The following is a 27114-nucleotide window of genomic DNA, read 5'->3' as shown; positions in this document are numbered from 1 at the left end:
AGGTACAGCAAGCTCCACAGTACGGACATGTCACACATTTAAAGACAGACTTGTCTGGAGCTATGGAAATTAGACAGAAGGAGCAAAAATGCCTGCAATTTAATCAGAATACACAGGGTCATTGCAAATCTTCAGATCCTGCTGCATTGGTGGTTCCTCAAACAGCTGTCCAAAGCATGAAGGAAACACATGATCTTATGTGGAATAATAAAAGTAGGTGGCATTGGCTGCAAAAACTGAAATCTCAGAATATTCTGAGTTGGAAGGCACCCACAAGGTCCATTGAGTCAACTTTTAAGTGAATGGGCCATATGGGGTTTAAGTTTGCAACACTGGCATTATTAGCACCTGCACCCTGATCAACTGAACTAACTATTTGTCTTCAAATCTTTTAGGCAGCAGTATCTATGAAGAAACTTTTGGAGCCATTTGCAGCACAAATATCTTGTGGGTTTTCATATCTGCTCTGAAAACCTTTAAGGCAACATTCAGATCTCTCCCCTCTGGGACAAAACTAATCCTTGGAAGAGAAAGATGAAGTTATGAGACAGAGTCAAAATGTCCCTTTTTGGGGTATATTTATCAGCCACCCAACCTGACAGTCCTGGACCCGTGTACTCAGCAGCCAAAGCCAAGTCAGGCAATGGCAATGGCTTGCAGCATGAATCAAGAATCTGAGGTCAAGTCAGGCCAAAACTAATAACCAAAGTCCTCATGAGGACAAAGACAATATTCAATTTGACTAGAGCCAGGGTGAATGTCATAATAACCCAGAAAGGCACCAAGCTCTCTCTAGTAAGAGCAGGACAGGTGATGGGAGGTGCAGAAGACCAGGGCAAGCAGGTGCTACCCGTACAAAGGCAGGGATTTGGACAGAACAAGAGCAGGTTAAAACATTGAACAGAAGATAAATGAGAAGAACTTCCCCTAAAGTCCTGTCTGAGACATCATGAACCAGCTCACAAGCTCTAACCCAACTGTAGCTGTCTAAGAGGCTTGGAGCCTAGCCAAGCCATATCAAGAATTCCTCCGACATCCAAAAGAGTCCTTCACAGGACACTTTGCATACATTTCTTTCTGGACAATTTTTAATACCAATAAACAAAGGTTAGCAATTGCCAGCCAAAAAATCTCCAACAGATACCTGCCAAGGCACAGTGTCACGACAGGCTGCTGTTACAGCAATGCCCATTCTCACTATTCCATCTGTTTCCTCCCACTCCAAGCACTCTGCCCCAGTGACAACCAGTAACACAGCAGTGGCTTGCTCTCCTTGAACCTGAGAATTGATCAGATCTAGAAAATATTTTTAAATGCTGTTCCAGTTCCCTGATTTCATTCACAATGTAACCACACAAGGATTTGTATTACCACAGCTGAGGAAGTGGCACAGTAGATTCCTACAGGCAGGAATAATGTAAACCAATGTTGCCATCACAGCCGACACAGCATCAGATTGTTAACTGGGGAGTGCAGGAAGAAAGATGAACTTCTATCAATATTTAAAACCATTTTGCCAATGAGAAAATTACTAACAGAGCAAAACAATGCAAGATTTGTATCCATGTGTGACAGTAGTCAAAAGGCCTGATTCTCTAGAATATTATTTTGCCACCTTCCATTTAGAAATTGCCATGATATCTTACTAGAAAACTAGATTGACATATGCTGGATTAAAAATAATTATATAGAGAAAAAGGAGTTTGGCTCCTTGAGAATCTTTGAGAATCTATTTGCAATATCCTTCTGTGTGCAGCAACAAGCCTTTGCTGTCATATTATCCATGACATAGTCTTGGTTACAATTATTCAGGATACATGAGCACAGATGTAAAAATAACTTTCAAAAGATCCTTTAAAGGAAGAGACCTGCCTAATAGAGCAGCTGTTGAGACACACTCATTACAGATCCTTCCAGAGTGTTCAGAAAAAATCCCCAGTTTACATCAAAGAAGTCACCTGAACCACACCCCAATTACCAGGTTCCAAGTGAAAATAAAGCGCTTTGTATAAACTCCTTTTGCCAGTCACACTGAAGAAGAGAGACCTGACTCTGCCCAGGAGATACATATGCCTCCTAAATTATTAATTTTTCCTACACTCTGCTTGGGTATTTTTTCACTTAAGACTCATGGCTCATACTATGTTTTTCAGGAGAATGTGTAACTTTTGGTGAATTGTTTTAGAACTAGGAAGTAAAACATTTTTGTTCACCTTATTTTCTCATGCTTAAGAATATATGGGATTGGTATTGAATTCTGCACTCAATGCAAAGTCCAATCTATATTTTCTAACATATGGAAGGGAAATTTGGGCATCACCCATTCCCTTTGTGGAGCCACAGCACAACTCCATTATCACTGGGACAGAACCAGACTTCTCTGCACTACTGTCCTGGCCCTCATAGGAAAGCAATGGGATCACCTGGACCCAACAGATTTTCACAGTGAGAGTGTGTGCAATTGCTGATAAAATACAGACTCCTCCCCAAGCTCTTCCTCCCTTGATACCCTTGAATTCCAAAGTGCAGTTGTGTCAAAAACTTGAATTTATCTTCAGTAATGCACAGGCATGTGCAAAATAGCCAATACAGTGGATTCAAACTATGTATATGGCCTACATCAATCCAATGAGGTCTTCTTCATTCAGATGGGGATTCATGACAGTGCTATCAGGAAAGGAATATTTATAAAGTAAGAACTATAAAACTCCCGGTGTTAAGTACATAGTAGTTTGAATTCATATAAAAAATAGCAAATTCATGAAAGTACAACACCATAACAAAAATGCTAAAACATAGTACACTTAGACAAAATGAGCTCTCTACCAGTATTTATGGTCACGTACTATGGTCTGACATTGATGTTTCTAACATCATATCACTTTCATTCATTTCAATCTCAAATGTTTCTTCCAATGGGCGACTGGTATCTGTACTTTTTCTTTGATTTGATGTCTCTAATGTTACTATGCCACTTTCATCCAGAGTTTGTCTTTCTATGTCGAATTCTCTGAAATCCCAGGGAGGTGAAATTATGTTCTTTAATGTCTTCACTGTGTGTACATCAAAGTCATAACATCTTAATTTGTCTTTGATCTCTGTTCCTAGGAAAACAGACAAACCAGTAGTTTATTTCAAATGAATACTCCCAAAAATGTAATCTCAAAGAAACTATCATTCAGAAACTACTATAATTCTCTGCTTTCAGACCATCAAGGGGCTGCTGCTGCTTAATGACTGAAGCTGAATGAGTTGTTCTGAAAAAATCCAGCAGCCTCCTTTCTCAAAAAAGCACAATACAAGAAACACAACTCAGTTTCAAAAGTGTGTCTTGAGAAGTAATTGCCAATTCCCTTCACAATTCTCCAAGGGGCTTTTTTCTTGTTTAAGTTACACACAGCTTGGTTTGCATTAATGCATATCACATGGCTGCATGGTTCTTCCAGTTGTTAAATGACTACATATGGAGCAAGACAATATTGAGAAGAAACATCTGTTTCAATTGTGTGAAAAATCTACAGGAAAAGCACTAGAGCACACAGATGGCTTTTACTTTTAAGGCTTCAGCCTTCTTAACATGCTTGACAAGACATCAACTGTGTTCACTACAGATAAATCACTAAGTTCAATGAAGCAGAAATCTATTAAAAATATAGAAGCTTTTTTGGCGGGGAAAATCCTTCATAGAAAATTTAAACCCATGGCAATATAATGTATTACTGTTATGAAGCACTTTTTTTTTTAACCATATATAAAGCTGTATTTTTGTAGTCAGAAGAACCTATCCTGTCTCCACAGAGATAAGTTTTGACAAGGTGAAAATACCTTGCTCTGCAACAACATTAGCATTAGTGGTCTGATTTCCTAACTCCATACTTCTGTTGAATTTTTCCCCCATTCCCTTTGCAATCTAAGCTGCCGCAAATCAGTATTTTCTATAAAAGAAAACATTGACACCTTTAATGATCAAGTACTTCCTCTCTTTATGCTGTTGAGAGTACTGCCATGCTGCTCACAAAAACCAGTGGTCATCTGCTAAGTTCTGACTCACTTAGCCATTAAAAAAACCAACCCAAATAACCCCAAGAAAGACATCCTCTACTTTTTGAGTTAATTACGTGGTGGTAGGCAGTCCTTGACATAACACTCCTCTCAAAGGACTCAATGACTTCAAGAGACACATAAGTAACTTACCAATATAGGCTTCAGAATCACCAATGTACATTTCTATGCAGTGGCCAAGCATTGTGACCGAAAATGTGTCATCCCGCCTGAGACCAAGGGCCTATTGAAAAATACCCGTAAAAAGTATTTAGCATCAAATAAAAACATTTACATCATAAGTCTGCAATGGTTCAGTTTGTTGGTTTGTTGTTCCACAATGCTATCTGAGCATAGTCTTCACTGTAAAAGCAAAACTTTGCACAACCAAAATAACACCATCATATCAACTGGCTGAAGTAGTAAGCAAGGAAAGCACAAAACCAGAAAAGAACATAGATACAGACAGGAAATCATTCACATATGAGCTACAACATATGCTGCTATTTACTTACTGTAAAATTTCTAAGTTGGAAGTATTTAAAATTATTTCAGGTGAATGACAAGCTCACATACATAAAATGTAAATTGCAATTCAAAGTTTGCCGAAGAGGCCATTTTTTACCTAACCAATAAAATATAGAAGATTTAAGAAAAAATAAATTAAGACTATAAAATAAACACTCATTTGGAGGCTGGAAAAAAATGCTGGTTCTTTGCTCCAAACCCAAACCAGAGGGAAAGAGTAAATAACAGAATCTGTGATCAGCCCTTCAGCTGCAGGCAGTTACGTACCGTGTGGAAATAGTCAATGGCACTTTCAAAATTGCCCATGAGGCTGTGTATGTAGCCAATGGCAGAGTAAGTAGAAGCATTCTGAGGGATCAACACCAGAGCCTGGCGATGGTATTCCAGTGCTTCTTCATACTTCCTGTTAGGGGTAAGAACAGGAGAGTATCTGTTAGTAAGCTTCATGGTGAAAGGTGCTTTTACAGTGCCCTGTGGGTATTTTCCTTAGCAAAGCGGAACACAGTTGTGCCAGAACTTGAAAATTATTGCTTTGCACTCTGAACATAGTAATAGAATGTACAAAAGGCTCATGGATATCAACAATTTTCTTCCTCAGTGTAATTGAAAAATCATTGTTCTCCTTACGTAGGAAAACAGCTGCCTACAGCTAGGTCCCATTTGGAGATCTTAGCTGTTTGATATGGTAAATGCTCTAGGTGTTTAATGCTGCTCATTGTAGCACTGGCTTTCTTTCTGTTGCTTTCATTTGCCTTCCTGAGGGAGAGAAGGAGCAGTATGAGACTAAACCACATGATTCAAACTGAGACAAGCTCTCTGGGCAGAAATATCACAACCCTTAAGTGCTGCATACACTGGTACCTTCATCATTTTGCAACATGCTCTATCAGAAAAGGAGGTTTACACATATCCATGATATCTATCAAATACCACCCTGTCTTTGAAAACTGTCTATTAATTACACTGATTATTGCAATTGTTATTTTATAAAACAAGGATTAAATGTACGCTACAGCATTACTCTGAGAAATTAAATTGTCACATTTGACATCCTAGTTCTACATTGTTAAAGATAGGTATCACCTGTTTATAAGAAATTTTAATATCTAAAGCGATAATGAAATTATGCAATGAGGAACACACAAAGTTGTCAGAGGGCAGCAAGTAACAACTGAGGCAGAAAAATTATGCAAATGTTTGCTTGCTGCACAAGCCTTTCACATGATTTCAATTTCACTTCCACTCATAGTATTTACACATCCAATTGACTACCACTGTATTTGAATATGCTGCTTTGAAATTTCAACCACATAATACTAGTGAGTACACATATATCCAATAAGTTTTTCATAATAGCCACATTATGTATTACAGACACCAGTAAATTAGTTACTACACATTTTTTTAAGATGTGAAAGCATATGTACAGCTGCCTAAATTCTCAACTTGATTTTCTTGGAAGATAGTTTACATGGATGCAAAAATATTTTAGCTTTGATTTCTGAACCTGAGCAAATATTAAAAGTTATACAATGCATGATGTAAGCAGTTAAACTACTGTAGAAATTTTAAAAAGACAAAAGTAATTACAAACAAAACAACTATTTGAAAAAATCCTGCAATTATACTCATGAACAGATTTCAGAAGCAGTGCCTTTTGTTTGATTTTGGCATAAAGAGTAACTGTTATACGTCCTTATTTCATCATGAAAATGAAGACTAATTGGCAATTAAAGCACAAAGCAATTACTACCAAAGCCAAAGCAGAAGTACAGCTTTCATCTACCATAATCACATTCTCATTAGCAGCTTTGAAACAAAAATTACAGTGTACACCAATTGAGCAATTAAAACCACTAGAAATATTTTTTAAAAACTGCATTGATTGAACAAAAGAAAGGACTGGTTAAAGTCAAATTAAGGTAATTAATGAGAAAATGTCTCTGTTAAAACTGTTAATGCTTATATATATATGCTTTGCACTTTTTCTATTCATTGAATGGAAAGATGAAATTAAATATTATATAGTTTTGTTCTAAAAAGCAAAGTAAGACTCCCTTGCTGTGTTATAATGCCACTGAATATTTCACTTCAGTAAAAAAAAGTGCTAATCCAAGCAATTAATTGGCATAAACCTACCTTTGTGTTTATTATGTATTTATATAATAATCAGTGGACATATTTCAGTATGTGAGGACTGGGACAGTGAAGAGTTAAAATTCACACCCATACAAGCCTCTAAAAGCCTCCAAGTATTTACCTAATAAGAATCAATAGGTAAAGAAAGGCTTTTACATGAAGTACTTTAACTTTTGTGTAATAAACAGGATTGATTGAAGGGTTGATTAATGTAGTTATGTTCACAAGCTGATTTAGAGAATCTTGTTCTTACAGGGTAATTCTACACTGCTCTCATGTGGTACACAATCTTGGTATAAAGGAGAGAGAAAACACATTTGTGCAGCATTTTAGAGAAATGGAGCTCCAGTAATCTCTGCTTACTTGAGTTTTCTGCAGACGTGTCCCAAGTTGTTCAATAAAGGCTCCCACTTATCAACTGTTACCTGCAAAATAATGCAACAATTCAAATAACTGCAGCTTCTGAGACTGTAACTAAATTTTGGCTACTTTAAAAAAAATAAAACATATAAATGCATACGGAATTTTGTTTATGAACAAGAAAAATACCACAAGCATTTTAAACTCTTAACAAAACACACAAGCTGAAAACATTTATTCAACAACTAATTTTTCTATTTTTTACATTCCCCAAAGCTAATAATATTTCTTTAAAGGGTCAGTGTTATTAAAACTTGATGCAAACCAAACAAAACTTGTTTTCTACTGAACTAGAAAAAGTCAAGTCAAGTCTCAGCCTAGGAGCACTGAAGGCACAGTTTCAAATAAAAATTTACACTGCATTACTTTTATCTTAAAATAAGCACAACATGTTTTGTCACAAGCTATTACAGAATTTGGAGGAGTTTTACAAATTTATGATCTTGCACGTTACTAGAATAAATACCTCATTCCCAATAGCTTTGATTTTCTCCAGTGCATCAAGGAACCACTTTTCTGCAGTTTTCCAGCTAAGGATTGAAGGGGTGGAGGGAAAGAAAAGTAAATTAGTGAAGAGTTTTCATCCGCAGCATGAGAAAACTGTATTTAAGAAAGATTTCTATCATGTTATTTCATCATATGAGTGAAATTAGATGTAAAACCCAGTAATTTACATTTAGCTATATTTTGCATTCTGGCCCTAAGAGCTAACAAAACAAAACGAAAAATAAAAATCAGAATCAAACTAAAAATATTGGCTAAACAATTCTTATATAGGTTAGGGTTTTTTCCCCCAGAATTAATTTGGAACCTCCTGAGCTGACAAAATGTATTGCTGTACAAAATTTTATAGTATGTGTGCAGATAGATGCCTTTTCAGGCATTCAACTACACAGTGAGAGGCACGTAGAAGATAGCATCAATCTCTGGATGTTCTTTGAGTATTACATTCTGTTCTTGTTCAATCTTACACAAAGAAGAACAATGTAGAAAGCAAGGGTTTAAGGTGAACACCATCTAAACTATGACCAGAAGACACTATAATTCAATATAAGTACTTCAGATATATTGACACATTACAATTAAGAATAATCCATGTTTAAGATAGTATTTGATCACATTTTGCAAGCTTACTCTCCATTTTGAAATGCCACCACTCCAACTTCGTGCATAACAAAAGGATCTTCAGGTGCAATGCTTAAAGCTTGGCTGAAAAATCGTTCAGCCAACTTGGAGTTGTTGGTCAAACCATATTCCAGTCCAATATAGAGCATAGGCAAATGACACCTAAAAACCATAAAACAAAGTGCATGTTTGTTTTTGTGTGGTTGTCAAGAATGGAGTCCCAAACTATAAAGACATGCCAACTGTTTGCATATGTTTATGTACATCCAAGTAAAAACTGATTTAAATGTACTACTAACCTAAAGGGAACTTTAAAAGACTTTACATCTCTATTTAACAAGAGAATGAATTCCAATAAGTAATTGCAACCTGCTCTGCAATCACATGTATTTTCTCAGCACTTAAGTCTAGTTCTGATGGTTTTTTCCCCTAATTTCATTCATACATTTAATTTACAAATAGAATATGGAGGAAGTAATTGATAAAAGAATTACATTTCCCAGTAACCACAATCAAATATGATACTTTTATATGTGATATGACACAATTAGTTCACGACTCATTTTACAACCCCCTCCCACAGCATGAAAGAGCTGTTCAAACTATTACTATGCAGCAATTGATGAGCTGGTATGACAGCCATGATTCACAAATTTCAGAAGATGTTCAGGCAGAACTTAGATTACCTATATATAAAACTTGACTTTAGAACTTATAAAATCAGAAAAATAATCACAATAATGCAGTAAAAGTAGATGGTTAAATTATTGGGGATTTTTTCCCTCCCTGCTTCTCTACCACATAATTGTTGCAAATGCATTGCTACTGTTTAAAGAGATGTATGTTGGAATCCTGGATGCTGAGAATTTTAAACTTACTATGCTTAAAGGCACAGACCCACAAGAGAACACTGTATTTGACCTGAGGCTGTGAAGAAGGGTTCCAAAATTGGTAGTACTGGGATTACAGCTGTGTGGTTGGTTAGAAGTGTGTAATATCACAGTGTGGAAGACTTAAGAGTTTGGGATTTTAGAATATAGAAATAAATATGAAGCCAGATGGAGGTTTTAGGGTAGAGGCAGGTTGTTCTTTTTTACCTGCTTCTTTCTTCTTCTTCGTGGGTTTGGGTGATATTTTGTAATTGGACAGAAAAGTCCACATTGCAGGCTTCGAGGGATCAGTTATTGGGTTAAAAGGGAAAATAACCTAAGTGTCCTTTCTTAATTAGATAGTTTAGTCTTAAAAGACCTTATAACTAGAGATAGTTAGCCATTTTGTGCCTTGCTAATGAAAGCTACTAAACTCATAGTTGTGAAACTGTTTTACTGATAAGAAATAATAAACACCTGAGTCTGAACGTGAACTACCATCTCAAGTGCCTTCAATCCAGTCCCAGAGAAACCAATAGATGTAAGTCAATATTCTACACCACTTATGGATATATTTGAATCTTCCCAAATATGATGTTTGTACAGACCCTTTCATGAGCTGTGCAGCTGTGAAGTACGCAGCCATGGCCTGGTCATGCTCACTCTCCACTGCAAAGGAATGTCCATATGCTATCCATGCAGGGCCATAGGTTCGCTCCAGCGTAGTGGCTTTGCTAAAAACAAGAGCAAGTCACAAGCAAACACATCTGAATTAAATTTCATCTGCTACAGATGTCTACTCAGATAGCAAGGCTATGCTACATGGTTAGGTTATCTATTAAGATAATTGTCAGTAATAACCAGTGATAAACAAAGCTCATTTTAAAAGTTAAAACTATTTTGCACTTAGAAGTATCACACATTCTTGTGAATTAATTTCATTATTTCTGCTACTGTTCACAGACAGGAGGAATTATTTGATATTACTGAACATAAACAATTATATAGTAGGTGGATTAAATAAAATACAGAAAACATTAGCCGTGACTCAAAACTCATTGCAAAATCCTAGCTATACATTTTGAAATAAATATATTCTATCAAATCCAAGCTTAAGAAGCAGGATATGAATATACCAAATGAACATCTAAGTTGAAATTTTGCCATCTAATTGTGCTAGCTTTGAAGAAGGTGAGCATCTGTCACATCACAGGCCATGCATCAGGGAAGTATACAAAATGTCACTCAAGTCTTGAGCTGAAAACTGCAACCTGAGCATCAAGATATCAACCCAGAGACTTCACAGAAAGGTGGAGTTGACAAGAACATTAGAAAGCTCTGTAGATTACTTTCTGAATTTGAAGGCAAGGGTGTTCATAACTAAACAGCTCATAACAAGTGTGCCCAGTCTTTTCTTAAAAGCTTCTGACATGGAAGTAATACATGTTTCTTAAGAATTCTATCATATTGCTTAACTACCCTTAACAACTTACTTTTTTCCTATTATATAATCTAAATTTTGTCTGTCACAGTTAAACTCATTATTTCTCATGACAGATCCTAGAGAATGGTTTATTCTTTGTCTTCTGAGACAAAACTTTAGACATTCAAACATTTTTATCTTCCACCCATGACAGCAATGAAAGGTATGTGGATATTTGACTGTGTCTTCAAGTTTCTTTTCTGGAAACCACTGTGTAGCCCACAGCTGTCCCTAGCCTTGTTAGTTTTACACTGTCATTCTTCTCCAAGATATTTAAGCATCTTGTTACTATTTCACTTTCAGCAGTCCTCTTTTCCCTTTTGCCAGAACTACTCTGAATTTTGATCAGAGTACACATCCACAGATACTTTCTTGCTGTCTAGAGATGCGTGTACATTTAAAGATGTTTTTTATTTCAGCACAAAAACCAAAAATATCACTCAGGACAACTACATCAAGAATTTCACAGTGCCATTTGTAAGGAATTTAAATATTTTACTCATAATAACCAGGCATTTAAAAAGTATAAAACTAACCCATCTTTACATGTATTGTCTGTAAAGGTTTCAGGAAAAATTAGTCTTACAGGTTGATTTATGCCCTCTCAGTTTGAGCTTATAGCACCAGAACAAATGCCCTGCTTCACAGCAAGGTCCTGCTTCCCAGTGCTGATATTCACTGCACATACAGAACACCTACAGAAAACAGCATTGACCAAACCTAAAAAGCTTGTAGCTTGTGCACAGAAGGAACTGGACAGCCAAACATTGGAATTTTCCATATAATTCTTTCCTTTCAGATATGAAACCTGAACCTGGGAGAATGCCTGAGTGTCCCTCAACTGAGAACTGAGGCCTGATCACCCACAGCTGTAGTTAGCTCAGCAGCACGAGTGACTGCAGGGACTACACCTGCCCAGAACAGGAAGGTCACTGCCTACAGAGACACCACATAAGTCTTCCTCATTTTTAAAGTATCTCTACAGATGAGGTCTAAACTGCTATACCAAAAAAAAAGGGTGGCAATGAAAGTATTTAAATAGCAACCAGTTTATTGAGGCTTCTCTTTATGAGCTTCAAACAATCACAAACATTAAATGTTTATTTAGCAAGTGAGCAGCAGATTCACTAAGAAAAACAAACAAAAAAAAAAATTACCTGAGATATCTTCTAGCATGTTCATTTTTGTGGCCAACCATGAGATAATAGCATCCTACTGCAAACCATGACACCTACACATTAAAATCAAAATAGAATATTATTAGGTACATCACACTTCACATAGTGAAGCTTCAAAAGAGAGGAAGACATAGTAATTAGAGAAGTTAGGAACATTTTCACTGAAATCACAGTCAACTCTTCAAATATTACAGACAAGCTGGAACTGCTGGCTTGTACCTTTCTAACTGGGGCTTACTCAGCCTCATAAAGAGAGCTAAGTGGGAAGCTTCCTGCTGTCTTCAATTATTTAATGGTTGGGAATATAAGACAAAGCCAGATTCTTTTCAAGGGTGCAGTGATTGGACAGGAAGCAATGGGAACAAGTTGCAACACAGGAAATTAAGATCAAATCAAAGAAAAGCAATTGTTACTGTGAAGGTGATCAAACACTGGAAAAGGTTGTTCAGAGACATGCGGACATTTATAACTGTAGCATTTGTTTTAAATTATTAATCAAAGTAAATAACTTGCACTGAATACCTTTTACAGGTACTTAACTTTATGAAAAGAAGCTTGGCATAAGGAAATTACAATGCAGAGAAAATAAAAGGAGTGAACCATTTCTACAAGCTTCATCCACAAACAGATTTTGAATTCCGTATTTTAAACTAATACATTACAACTTTTATGTGCTTTCACCTAAAAAAGAAACTACCTGATAACAAAAACTTAGAACAACTTACAGGATTATTTGGGTACAAGTCCACCAGTTTGTGAGAAAGATAGAAAAGTTCTACATAGTGGGAAGAAACAAGAAAAGAAAATTAAAACATGCTAAAACACTTAGATGTTTCAAGTCTTTTAGCTTTCCATACCAAATACACAGAACATCTAACATTATTAATCCACAAGTGAACAAAATATTTTCTTTTGGTTATAATGCTTCAAATTGCCTCAAAATAGATTCAGTTTTGCAATTAGCCAAAGAAAACCCAACCAAAACAACCCATAAATCTTCACAAGACACAAATAAGCAGCTCTGTTTCCCACCCTTTAAGAATTCTGCAACAACTTAGATCATTACCATACATTACAATAAATGCCAGTAGTATTACACTTGAATGTACCTTGTCAAGGTAAAACACTATTCAACTTCCTACATCTAAAAGGTATAACATACTGGCTAGATCCATTTCAAAGTAGAGTCCTGTGCATTAATATGCTGAAAATAGGACAAAAGCAAATAAATTATTATATTATTTGGAATAATTCCAAGTGATTACTTTTTTAGTAAAAATAATAATTCTAGTTACTGGAATAACTTACTACAGATTTTCTAATAGCAGCAGTAATCAGCTACAGGATAACAATATGCAATTTCAAAGGAAGTAGCATCAGGGCATGTAAAGTTTCTATTTTTCCAGAGCACAGTGCCCTTAAACCAATGAGATTGTCCTGGAGCACTTTGTATGTCAGCCCAGAAAAAAATCATATTACAATTGGGTTACAAAACATTAACTTCTGTACATAATGCTTCTCAAGGCAGATTTAGAAGAAAAATCAGAGTAGTGGCCCCATTTTCAGATGTACTTAACTGTAAAATAATATTCACTAATCCCCAAGAAGTACCAGCACACCTAATGACCTATTTGTGTACATATAATGCACCATCCCAGGAGACTGCACAGCATATGAGCTCCTTATTCTATTTTCCAATTGATTTTAAAGATATTCAAGCTACTCATTTGTTTTATATGCATTCTGGAATGAGAAAAAGCCACTCCAGCTGCAAATAAGCTGTTACTGTAATTCCAATGAAAGTGTTGCATGATTATTAATTTGTTTGAACTAAAGAGAGGCCTTCACAACAGCAAAGGCAAAGAGAGTCTAGAATTTTTTCTATCACAGAATAATCACATCCACCTAAGCATACACAACTGCTCAAGATTACTTTCTAGTTCAATTTATTGTATTTTATTGTTGAGCAGAAAAAGTGCAGCCAGATACTGTACAAATATCACCTGGAAACAGAAATCACAATGACAGGGATGAGGCAGTGTAGCTCACAGGCCTCCTGGCTACACAGCCCAGTGGTTAAAAGACAGCTACACTCATGACCATGAAACTTTTTGCACATCTACTTCCCCCTAATCCTGCTGTCAGCTCAGATATTCCCTTCTTTACCAGTTACCACTGTTTTCTGAAACGGCAGGTTTCAAGAGGAGGAAAAATAGATGTAATTTTTCATATGGTATATAAGGGGGTTTCTTGGCATCTTTAATTTTTTATTAAAATTGGGGCTTTACAGCCTTTCTGTTGAGTTGTATGAAATGCTGTGTTCCTTACCATTTGCTTTGTTAAGCTCCACAAGTGTCCCTATATGTACAGGTAAACAATTTGCATGGAAGGGGTCTTTTTCCATCACTCTAAAAAAAAAAAAAATTAAAAAACTGTAATGTACATTTCAAAAACTTTAACGTGTTAAAAGCAAACTGCTTGTATAGCATATAATGTTCCAGTTAGTTACCACTTAAGGCATTGGAAAACTATTTGTGATTAAAGCACAACTATTAACAGCATAATAAAGGTTCTCTTCAGACCAGAAATACAACAGTTAATTTAGCTTAACAAAAGAGGGTAACAGAAAATTCTTTCAAGCTGAATATACAATTAGAAAATCAGAATAAAATGCACTTCTGTTTTGCAGGTCACTTCAAATTTAACCAGCAGACAGCAAACAACATTTCTGTTCATCTTTTCCATACATTTGACAGCAGCTTTAAAAACAGTCCTCAACTTCCTGAGGTTAACACCAGGCAGGCAGTATGCCTTCAGAATCACATTTAGCTCAGCTGTAAAATTTTGTTTCCTGTGGCATTCAGAAACACATCCATGAATGCAGACCTGCAGCAGCTGAGAAGCAAACCATGGCAGTGTTCTGAGCCCTCTGACCCCAGCAGCAGCAATGCAAGCCCATAACAACTGATACATGATACTCAGCCATCAGAATTAGAAATAACAGGCCAGCTTTTAAATTAATAATATCTTTTGATCACTGTCAATAACATTGTAACTGCTAACTGGCCAGAGAAATCAAACTTCCTAACTAACCAACTGATTCAAACCAGTTCATTCTGAAGGCCAAACAAGAAGTAAGCAGAGAGCACAGAAATTGAAGGTACCAGAATAAGGAAGAGGATGAATGAAGGGAAGTTCAGCACAGTGCCGATTAAACTGAGTTTCACCTTGGATACTTCTGATATGTATTATAATTATACCATGTCTAGCCAGACACAAACTACACATTTTAAATACATGAGACACATATAACACAGGACATGTATATTGCAGTACATATCAAATTGTTATGTGTGTTTCCCCATTGAACAACAATATTTCCTGTAAGTCCAAGCATAATTATTACACCCCACCATATGAGAAAAAAACCTGAAAGTTGCTTTGCACACTTACACTGAAGTAAGCTTATAACACATTTTGAAGTCACAATTGTAATAATGCCTTTCTGCTAGGGATACTACCACATCCAGGTTTTCCTGAAGACCATCTACTGATTCAGGAATCAGTGTTTCACTGGGTTTATTATACTGAAAGACAAAAGAAACAACATTTGAAACAAAAACTAAGCTAAAATCAGATGGAATAAGTATTAATATTTTTAGTCCCAGAAGAATATTTAAGAAGCTTTAAAGTTCTTAAATTTTTTATTTTTAATCTGAAAGTCCATATTTGGTAAAATGCTTCTTTAAAATGTACTTAAAAGCTCATTAGAACACAAAAGATGTTTGCTATAGTCAATGTGTTTTGTGTAGGTTGTAGAAATTAAAACTGAGCAATATATATTTTTAGTGGTCCTTGTCACCTTATCTTTGGATAAGAATAGTCTGGAATGATGCTCTTATAGCCTAATATTTTCAGGTAACTGACATTTTGTCTACATTATTAACATGCCTTTTCCCCACCTAGAAGTTTCTCAATAAATAAATTTTCAAAAACATAAATCAGAATTTCAAGTTGTTACCACAGCAGAAAACAATTAACAGAAAACTGTTACACTATTGCATAAAGTGAGATGTACTGCATCAAAATTTTTTAAAATTACAAAGTCCATATTTATTTCCATGTTCAGAATAAGCGGGATCCAAAAAAATTTACACCCAAAGTCAAGACTTTCAATGAATTCTCCAGATTTTTGGGACTTACCTTTTTCAATTTATTTTCAAATAAAAAGTGAAGCAATTCCTGCTCTTCTTCCGTACATTGTCTATTAAGAGGTAGAGATTCAAGGAGTTCTTTTTCTATATGAGTTAAAAAACATTGAAATGGTCATATTACAGAAGAAACAGCATGATCCCACATTTCAAGGACTTAGAGATACAAAGGATTTTGTGATGGTCATCCCAACTGCAAGGACTTCAACATCACAGATACACTGAAACAAATAACACTACTAATTTTGGAAATTAAGGATTGATTAGTTATTCCTTCTACACTTTAAAATAAAATGTAATAAAGATGAAATAACACACAATTATTTTTATTTACTCCACATGTCAAATGTTATCACTTAGAATGCTCTATTAACTAATGCCTAAGCAAACCCCAGGAGGGTTTCATTGGTTCAACGCCTGTGAAATTGAAAACACAGGACAAAACTTTGTTTGGGCTGGGCAGAGCAGAAGAGCTTCAGGAGCTAACAAGCAGGACAGCTGGGTTATTGTGTTTCTTTCAACTCTTAGCACTACAGGACTGAAAAATAAAAGTTCAAATGCAAATTTGTGCAAATCATAATTTTCACTCATTTAATACACTTTCTGTTCCTAACATTTTGGAGTCTGTTACTTGTTGTACTGCCTTAATTTCTATCTAGGAAACCACATCTTGAGAAAGCAGGTAAATTTTACTTGTGTTTGACAAATACTTCTCTGCAGACCTTCCTGTGCTGTCAGCATATGGTGTGATGTTAAAAGATCAAATGCTTCAAAGCAGTAAACATCCAGCTTCAAGGCCTCTTTGTAGCTGTAAGTTGCCAGGGTTCTATTGTCCAAAGCATCATAGATCTTCCCTCGTAAAAGGCATATAGAGCTCTTGATCTGGTGGAAAAGCAGGACTGGAGGTCAAAGACTGAGTCATTGTTTGCAATTTAGTTTTCAGCACAAATCAAATGTGCTCCCTGGAAAGTAGAAAGTATTTCATGTATGATAGAACCTGGTTTTCTAGTGCTGTCTTTAAAAAAAAGTTGTCTCTACTATCCCCAAGAAAAATCCAAAGAATTCTCTGTCAGGTTACCTACTGCCAAACAAACACATGCTCGAAATATACAACAGGAGGACAGAGTTTATCTTTTCTAATTCTGGCATCCAGCTCTTTGATACTGAGTTGAAACCTAATTATACTAAATTCCCTTCATATCCAACATGGAGAAATTGTCCCTTCCAAAGGCAATACACTTCTTTGCTGACCATTAAACCACATATTTCATGTAAGACAAGAATGACCACAGCAGAGATGAAAAAGGCCAAATCAATGGACTCAGTTGTTCTGAACAGAAAAGTATATCCTTGTTTTCAATCCAAAACATAGATATTAAACAAAAGGAAACAGTGAAAGCCCATAATTACTGGTTGTGCTACAGTATTTATTGACTAACATGTTCTTTCCAAATTTCCTTGATGGGTATTTAGTTCAGTCAGAAGGCCACAAAAGTGTCAGCAAAAGAGAAAGTTAACACATTACCCAACTCTATCATCAGACTAAACAGTCCTTTAATCCCATTATACCAGCACTCAAAATCAGTTCACATCATCAATGTAACCCACTTTGCTACTTCAGTCTTACAGGGAAAATGCCATCTTGTCAATCACCTACACTGTAATTTCAGCTAAGAAATTTTAATTTGTACCTCCAAAACTAACAACTCTTCACAGACTCTTCAGCCTACACACCATATCAATCTCTTTAAACTGTCTCTCTACACAGAATTTTTTCCCTGAGCTTCAAAAATTTCACTTTCATCTCACATAATTTTCACAAATGTGATCAAAGAATATCCCACTGAGAACAACACTTGAGTGATTATGAAGTATTTCATTAAAAATAACTGGAGGAGAAAAAAACTTGCTTTGTTATCTCAGAACCTGCAGCCCAATTGAAAGCAATGTTAGGACACATGATCAAGAAAGAGCTAAAAGACTGTAAAAACCAAAACCAATACTAGATCATGAAGTTCCTGCAAAACATCTGCAAATAATTTATAAGAAGTTGATGAAAAGTACTGTTTATTTTTGCATACTGAGTTATTTTCATACAGGCAAGCTAACACACAATGTGTGACTGAAAGAAGAACAATTTAGCATTTCTGAAAATTATGTTATCTGAAAAAGAAACCTTTAATGCACTTTCAGATTCATAGAGCTGTGAAATCACTTTCTGACTTCACAGTTTTTTTTTCCTACAAAAATATTTTTTAAAATAATGTCACTTACTGAGGACTGTGACATCTCCCAGTCTGTGGTAGAATCTTTCAACCCACTTTCATCCTTGAAGTACTTTTCAAAAAGTCGTTTGTTGATTGGCTCCTCCATATCAAGAATATCCAAGGCCTGTTGATGCTCTTTTGCAGCATACTAACCAAACACGTGCATGTAAAAAACAAGGTTTTGAAGAATTTGTACATAAAGCACCAATAAACACAGCATCATGTTTCAAAGGCATAGGTTATAAGAACTAGTGTTTATCAGCAGGTTTTTCATGCCTGCATTTTCTTATTCGGCCATTTGTCATTTTATAATTGCAGTTAGCTCTTTTACTGGTCATCTATAATATGCAAAAATGATAAAATTATAAAAATATGCAAAAATTATAAAATAAAGCATGTACAGAAAAATGCAGTATTCAGAATTATGCAGTCAGAGAAACAGGTATCGTTCTAAAAATAGTTAACATGGGTTTTAATAAAATACCATCATCTTATTCTATAAGCAGCACATTATTTCAAATTTCTGTATATTTAATCTACCAATTGATTCAGTTGTGTCTCTGAAAGCACTGCATTTTACCTTTTATGTATGAGATCTTATACAGAAGTACAAAGCTGCTAACTATGGTTATACCACCATAAATCACATCTCCTCTGGTCAGACTACAACCAACCAAATAAAACTGTAAGCATGAAGACATGAAACAAAAATGGTTCACATTGTTTTCCCACAAAATATTAGAGAAGTATTTCCTGGGAAGAAAGGTCAGTTGGATTTCTTCCAATTAGTGCCACAATGGATACTCCAGTGACCCAACTGAAAGTTAAAGAATGAAATCAACTGTCAGAAAATTTAAATCTATTGTTCCAATGAACATATATATCTACACTATCTATCAGGTACCTAATCTTCCCAAGATGTGTCTTTTATTTAGTTTAGCTTGTTTCCAGTAGGGGTTAAAATGTGTACTCACATGACATCTGGCTGCAAGGTAGCGACATGCCTCATACAACTGAAAGAAAAGTTTCATACACATCAGTCATAAAGAGAGAACATGTTTGCTTACACTGCCTGAGTCCCTCTGGCTCTCTCCCTTTTCAGTACTATGGCTCCTCCACCGCTTTCAGCCCCAAAAGTCCTTCCTGACCAAGCCTGTAACACTTTCTCTACTAGTAAATTCTCAAAGGACACTTACTTGACTCTTGTCTTTACCACTCATTATCAGAGTGGAAGGAAAATTGAAACAACTCCATGTGAAGTAACAATCCACCTTCCCATACGTGCTGCAGTTACATCCTCTCTTTTCTGTGACCCTGTCTGGGGACAACGCTATAAACCTGACCGATTGAACACAGAGCCTTATGAACTAAATAATGCAGCTTTCTTAATTACTTTTCTTACTGTGGTGGTGAAGAAGTCACCGTGGTTGGCAGCAGAGCCTTAAAACAGGGGTAACAGTAGCCTGTCTTTGATAAAATGACTTACCTTATCCAACTTCCGTGATCGAAGGGCGTGTGCTGCCCTGTGATACTGAGCTGTTAGGTAAAGACATTGGGCCAGCCAGTAGATATCCTGTGGTTCCTCTAAAGTAAAAGAACAAATTATAAACCATTGCTTTACAATACAGCTTCAAACATTTTAATACAGAATGTTCACTTTTGCTTCACTAGAGAAGTATCTTCTCCCTACTCTAGCATCTGACTGAGTTAAAAAATTTTATTTATAAATATGTATAAAGTACTTACAGTATCTATCAGTGAGAGATTAAAATGAGAAGATAATCAGATTTTAGCATTAAAGACCTCAAATGGTGCACTTGACAGTGAATACAAAGAATGTCACAATAGAGGTGTGTCACAAGAAGGAGACCACAATGATACAGATTAAAAAAAATAGCAGTTGCAGATTACCCTGGTCTTGGACACAGGGCAGAAAAAAACAACCCATAAATGTCTCCCTCAATAAAAAGATTAGAGGGAACCTAACAACAGTGAAGGCACTAGACTTCCATAGCTTGGAGTTGCAATTTCAGAAGCACAACTTAGTACCCTCCCACCTCACCGGCAACCAAAGCCTTTGTGGGATCAAGTCCCTGGGATCACTTTAAGAAGTGTGAGTGCCAGTGGCCATGGGCAGCATCGACTCCCTCTCAGTGTAAACACACTTTGTACTTGTCACCCAGGCAACCCTGAGTCCTGGGGGAACCACCATGGTCTCTTGTTGCTCTTGGTTTTTTCTTTCTTAAGTGAAGCAAACCTTAAGGTTTGTTCAAACATGATTTTTAACACAAAGTTCAAAAGGCAAGGAAGATGAGCTCTGCTCTATTTAGGAAAACAGCATTCCAAAGATCACAAAAATGGACTTACACCAAACTCAAAACCTCAATATTTGGCCATCCAGCACTAAAACCCCACCAAAACACAACACTATCAGAAAGAAGTTAATAAAATACAATGTAAAAAGTGACCACTCACCATGAGAGAGTGAAGCTACTTTGTCAGCCCAAAACAGGGCACTTTGATACTGTTGCTGTAAAAGTATGAGAGAAATAATTAGTATTCCTTTGGGGTTGGCTTTTCTGAATAATTTTGAAATACATTGTATTTCAGTCAGATCTAGTATCTTGTGCATGTAGTTTCAATGAACGGTGATTCATATTTCAGATCTTTGTAACATAGAAAAAATAGTTCAAAAGGGCCAATACTGCAGGTATCTTTGACCAAAAGTTATGTGCTCTGTAAGTATGGCAATAGGTCATTAGCTGAATTGTCATCACTGGAAAAGTAGCAAGAATCCCCATCTCCAGTTAAAAAATGCTACATTTTAGAAAAAAAATCAATAGTATATATAAAAAAGGCACCAAAATTACTTCAGGTAACTTCAGCAGCACCAGCTCTGATCAAGAAATGTTCATTCTCCAGTCAAGATGCTTGACCTTCACATAAATCCATAGTGCCTGCATGCATTTCCCCTTTTGCTTGGGTACACATTTTCACTCTTGAGACTCCAGTTTGGCAGAAGTGAGTGAAATAGGTAGGAGTGGTGGCAACCAGAGATCAGACAAAAGCAGAATTTGCAGATATATCCCACTGACCCTGCTAAAGTTGCTACCAGATTTGGGGTGCCAGGCAAAAATCTCACAGAACTGGCTGGGGTTATCTCCTGAGAAAATCACCAGGCATTCTTGCTTTTCCTTTTTATCCAGTCCATGCAATGAAGCCTAATATAATTCCCAGGGTATGCTGGACACTTAACAAATACCCTGCCATTGCAAGACTTTACAAGAGCATGTAGCAAGAGGACAATGGGGAATGGATTAAAACTGAAAAAGAGAGTAGGTTTAGATGTTAGGAGGAAGTTCTTTGCTGTGAGGCATGGGAACAGGTTGCTCAGATTAACTGTGGATGCCCCATTCCTGGAAGTGTCCAAAGCCAGGTTGGATGAGGCTCTGAGCAGCCTGTTCCAGGGCAAGGTGTCCCTGCCCCTGGCAGGGGGCTGGAACCAGATGTTCTTTATGGTCCCTTTCAACCCAAACCACTCTGTGGCTCTCTGAAGACTGAGCAAGCCTTGATGGCTTCTCTCCTCTCCTGCACCACTGCAGCTGTGGAGTTTGTTCAGAACCTCAGAGGCTGGTTTGTGCTTTTGGAGGACAGGTCTGGCAGTCTGCTCTGACATGCACACACTGATGGTATCCCAGTCCTCATAAAGCACTACACCACCTAAGTGGTCTCTTCTATCATCTGTTCCTACATTTCCTTGATGGGGCCTAATAATACCCAGCAAGTTTGTCAAAGAGAATAGTTTGGTTTCAATCTTCACTCCCCAGGGGGAAAAAATCCACAAAAACCCACAAAGCAACCCCACACACATTTAATAGCTGTCTACAAGAAATGAGATTTAAATTATTACCTCAACACCACAAAAGAAAGGTATAATCCAGGCCTACAAGGCACTGCATGACTTCTGTTGAGCACTTTTACAGTACTATAGGATGACACATTATTACACAAAAAAGCAATTTTATGCTCCTCCTGATGCCCCTTCCTCAGAAGTGCATGGCTGTGTGGCAAAACAGCTTGGTGAAACAGTTTAACACAAATGAGAACAGCAAACCAAACCAATCAAACCCACCAAATTCGCTTAGGTCCCTAATCAGCCTTTCAGTCAGACTTGCTGGCCACACAGAGAAATGTCTTTGCTGATTTAAGGGGTGTGCTTTTCTCAGCAGTGATGCCTGCACCAAGTCTGAACTGGAAGAAGGGCAGAACAGTTTGATGCTACATTTAACCTAATTTATTTATGCATTTTTCCCCGTGTGTCTTTTTTTTTTCTTTTTTTGCCCTGCAGCAACATAATTGCTGAATCCATCAACAAATGAAAACAACCCTGCCCTCCTACGAGCCGTCTGCAGCACTGCAGGAGTGTGATGGACAGCTTAATCACCACATACGGAATCACAGAATGGTCTGGCTCAGAAGAGACCTTAAAGATTGTCCCGTTCTAACCTGCCAGGGCCAGATACACCTTCCACAAGACCAGGCTGCTCAAAGCCTCATCCAACCAGGCCTTGGACACTTCCAAGGATGGGGCATCCAGTTTCAAGTTCCACCCTCACAGTAAGGAATTTCTTCCTAATATCTAATCTAAACCTAACTCCTCTTAGTTTGAATCCATTCCCCCTTGTAACGATCACAGAACGAACCATTAAGGCTGGAAAAGAAATCAAAGATAATCAAGTCCGAGCTTTGCCAGAACCCACCATACTCACTAAACCATACCACCGAGAGCCATGTCCACTTGCAAGAAGGGTGACTGCACCACTGCCCTGGGAAGTCGGTTCCAATGCCTAATCACCATTTCAGCGAACAGATTTTTTTCTTCTGATGTCCAACCTAACCTGAGCCTGCCCGGGTGCGATAGAGGCCATTTCCCCCTGCCTTAGGTAGGCACGGCCCAGCTTGCACAACCCGAGGGCGGGATCCTGCAAACACGTCTTCGCTACACAGCGGCCCCAGGGCGGCTCCCTTACTTCTTCTCCACAGGAGGGAGAAAGCAGGAAAACCCAGCGGGAGGCCCCGGCTCCCGCTGGACACCCACAGGCGGCTCTTCCGGCCCGCCGCACCCCTGTGTGACCGCCGCTCCTTCCCCTTCAGGGAGAACGGGGCACCATCGCAAATTCACGGGCACCATCACAAATTCACCATTACAAATTCACGGGCACCATCACAAATTCACGCCCTCTCCGCCGCTGCAGAGGCCGGCACCGCTCCCCGGCCTCTCTCTCTGCGGGAGCCACGCCGAGCGCGGTTTTTCCACGAGGAAAACCCGTGGCCCTGCCGCCCCTTCCCCAGCAGCCCCTCTGGGTGCTCACCTGGTCGATGTAGTGGCGCACTCGCTTCCTGAGCCGCTCCAGGTTCATCCTCCCTCCTTCCCGGTCTCCCTCCCGCGCTGCCCTGGATGCCGGAGCCACCGAGGGACCGCGGGCCGCCCCCGGTGCAGCGCCCAAACCCGCCCCCCGCCTTCCCTCCCTCCCTCCCGGAAACAGCGCCCCGAGCGCGGCGTTCCGGGAGCGCTGAGGCCGCCCGGGACATCCCCCCACTGCCTCCACACGCCCCTAAATAAACATGTGCTAGGACTTTTCTCTACAGTCCGTACTGTGGAGAGAGAGAAATTTGTGGTGAAGGGCTTCTTCACAGTCTCGAAATGAAAGATTGTCCGTGGAATGTGGCCCGAGGGAATGGCCTGGAGCTGAGTCAGGGGAGGTTTAGGTTGGATATCAGGAGAAGCTTCTTCACCCAGAGTGTGGCTGGGCACTGGAACAGCTCCCCAGGGAAGTGGCCTCAGCACCAAGCCTGACAGAGCTCCAGAAGCTTTTGGACAGGGTGTGTCTCTTGGGGACGTGCAGGGCCGGGGGTTGGGCTCCATGATGCCTTGTGGGTCCCGTCCAGCTCAGCACACTCTGTGGTTCCATGATGTCTCTGCCAGGGCTCCTTCAGGGATCTGCTACCCTGAAACCCCATTCGGCTGCTGCAGCCTTGTGGTGAAAGTGCTCCCTCAAGACTTTGCAGGGAGGGTGGATGCTGTGTCAGGAGGTTTTCTGTGAATCCTGCATCTCCCAGGCAGTTTTGGTGTCACACATATTAGGGAATCATCCACTAGGACACTGCTGAAACATGTCAGCTTTCACTACTGAAACCCAAGTAATGTGAACCATTAAAATGTCTGATTTGAAATAATTCGGGTGTTGGCCAATACTTCTTGGAGTGGGTATGCATGGGACAGGAGGAAGAATCACCTGTGTTTGCTTCCATGGAGAAGGAAGACTTGTGTCAAGGTTACAGTGTAGAGAAGGCCACAAAGGTGGCAGCTGGTCACCAGCAGACAGTCTGAGGAAAATTGATCCATGCGCCCTCTCTGGAATTACTTGCAGTAGCTGCACTTTGATGTAAAACTGTTTGATTTTAGTGATTTCCTCCAGTTATTAATTACATCAGCTTTTCACCTCACACTGTGTTGCCTTTGGGGAACCAATTCTTCACTGGTGCCATTGAGTGTGTGTGCTGCGGAAGGCAGATATTTGTGCCTGCTGTAAAGCATAAATTTATTCTGCTCTTGTTTGTTTGGGTTTTTTGTTTGTTTGTGGGTTTTTTTGGTTGGTTGTTTTTTTTTTAAACTCAACTGCATTTGTAGGACTGCTACTTTTTCATATTTTGGTAACCAACATCTTGGGGAAAGCAAAATTCTTGTTAATTTTTCCATTAGATCACATAATGAAGAAACTAATCTATGTGATAGTGGTTTCTTTGGACCCAACAGTCATATCTAGTGAGGGTTATTATCACATTCAACTTCCCTAAAGACAACTTCTGGGTGTGCAAATACCTTCCATGGCAGGATGCAATCAAGCTTTTGTACCTAGAGTTCTCAGAAACTTGAGGCTTGTAATGAGTACTACCATTCCACTGGTAGTGGAATTTGTTGCTTTAAAATCCTCTTTGAAATCAGTATGGAAATGACAGCATATGTATTCATCAGCTTGTTGGTCTGTCTGTGTACAACAAAAGATATTTGAGTGAGATTTTGATAACATTTAGAAACTGCTGAGTGGTGCAGCCCATGAGTTTTCCTATGTGGCACATTTCCCTCTTTGACCAGGTGTAATAATAACTCACCAGAGATCAGTGGTTTCTATTCAGTGTGAGACATCAAGGTAGCAAACTGCAGTAATTCAGAGAGAACAAGATAAATTTAAAAATCATGCAATCATACAATGGTTTGGGTTGGAAAGGACCTCCAAAGATCATCAAGTTCTAACCCCTCTGCCAAGGGCAGGGATACTTTCCACTAGACCAGGTTGCTCAAAGTCAGTCCCATCCAACCTGAGCTTGAACGTTTCCAGCGATGGAGCATCCACAACGTCTCTGGGCAACCTGTTCCCATGCCTCAACACCCTCAGCATAAAATGTTTCTTCCTTATATCTAGTCTGAATCTGCCCTCTTTTAGTTTAAATATCTCAGTAGGGAAACTGAGTTTGAAACTTCATGAAACGCAGAACAAAAAAAAAGAAATAAAATATGAAAATTAGGAGTTGGTGCTAACCAGTAAGATAGAAATCTTGGCTGGGGAAGAAAAAAAAGATGCACAGGAAGTGTGGGGGTTAGAAGAGAAGCAAATGCTCTTGCTGGGGATGGGTGACAGTTAAGCACAGCCATGGTCACCAGGAGCTGCTCTGAAGCACAGAGAGGACCTGTCATCTGTAGGATCTTGGAGTGGTCCAGGGAATGCTCTATGAACATGAGGAAACAGGTACAGAAATGTACATAGAGAGTGTTATTTCTCCTTTAGCATCTGTCTAGTTCTTACACTGTCAAAGCAGAGTACATCATCTCATGCTGCTCCCTAACATGTGTTATGTACTGCTTTTTTATATTTCCCTGAAAATTTATCTCATCTGTGTGAGCTATTTCTGGGACTGGAGCTCAGAGGAATAGTTGCTTAAGCTATGCTGGGGGGCTACAGCAGTGTGGCCCTGGAGGCTCTGCTCAGGTGGGCTCCAGTCCTGTTTCTTCAACAGGAAGCTGCTCTGACATCAGCTCTCATTGAGTAGGTGGTCACTCAAAGACAGCACCCTTATGGACACACTCCATCATTTTGCTCCTTCCCTGGGAGTTATGTAGGTGTGTGAGCAAATAGATGGGGCTGACACATCATGTTGTCAACAGCAAGATCTTTGTGAAGTGGTGGTTGAGGCTTAAAAATTACTTTAGAAGTGAAAAAAGGAAATTTTGAATCTTATGTAGTTTCAAATAATATGTAACTTTCTCTTTCAGGTTCAAAACTAGTAGAGAGCAAAACTACTGTAATGGTTAAGTGGTGTTGACATACCTACTGCTTTGCTTAATAATACTTCTAACAGTGGTGAGGGTATGGAGAGTCAGTTAAAACAAACTGATTTAAAAATTTGCATTCAGGTATCTTAAATCTTGACAGCAAGTGGAAGGCTCCACAGTCATAGTAAGACTTTCTTACTTTGTGGAAGTTCCTATATTTTTATCTACTTTTAGCTATCTTCTTTCTTCTGTTTTAAAAATACCTGTAGACATGATATGTGCTGATGCTATCACGTAGCTTCTTCCTGCTGCTTTTAAATTACTGTTTCCAAGTCAGTTTGGTGCTTGCATGTTTCACAAAATCACAGAACAATTCAGGTTGGAGAGGACTTTTAAGATCATCTATTTGCAATCTCCCTGCCATATGCAGGGAGATTTACACCACACCAGGTAAACTTGATTTACACCAGACCAGGTAAACTTGATCAAGTAAAAGTGTGTGTTTTCTTTCAGTTTGTACA

General features: G+C 38.3%; 1 protein-coding gene across 1 annotated transcript; it reads right to left on the bottom strand.

Annotated features, from left to right (window-relative positions):
- Positions 1-1066: 1066 nt before the first annotated feature.
- Positions 1067-23739, bottom strand: CDC16 (cell division cycle 16). Its single transcript, XM_036387292.1, has 18 exons — positions 23634-23739; positions 20737-20791; positions 19748-19845; positions 19236-19274; positions 18269-18409; positions 16717-16876; positions 15987-16081; positions 15237-15370; positions 14112-14191; positions 12509-12558; positions 11763-11836; positions 9731-9856; positions 8263-8415; positions 7595-7658; positions 7072-7133; positions 4837-4972; positions 4195-4285; positions 1067-3104 (listed from the first exon to the last, which is right to left on the bottom strand). The coding sequence occupies exons 1-18, from the start codon at positions 23679-23681 to the stop codon at positions 2839-2841; spliced, it is 1872 nt and encodes a 623-aa protein (XP_036243185.1). The 5' UTR covers positions 23682-23739; the 3' UTR covers positions 1067-2838.
- Positions 23740-27114: the final 3375 nt, after the last annotated feature.

Source organism: Molothrus ater, chromosome 2 (assembly GCF_012460135.2).
Source record: "Molothrus ater isolate BHLD 08-10-18 breed brown headed cowbird chromosome 2, BPBGC_Mater_1.1, whole genome shotgun sequence".
Taxonomy (NCBI): domain Eukaryota; kingdom Metazoa; phylum Chordata; class Aves; order Passeriformes; family Icteridae; genus Molothrus; species Molothrus ater.
This window is presented reverse-complemented; position numbering and strand designations above follow the sequence as displayed.

Bases quoted from the DNA above. Each gene is read 5' to 3' on its own strand.
- CDC16 (XM_036387292.1), bottom strand. From the start codon at position 23,681: ATGAACCTGGAGCGGCTCAGGAAGCGAGTGCGCCACTACATCGACCAG. The intron at 20,792-23,633 runs GTGAGCACCCAG...ATACTTTTACAG, and splicing joins TGCGCCACTACATCGACCAG to CAACAGTATCAAAGTGCCCT. The intron at 7,134-7,594 runs GTATTTATTCTA...ATTATTTTGCAG, and splicing joins TCAAAGCTATTGGGAATGAG to GTAACAGTTGATAAGTGGGA.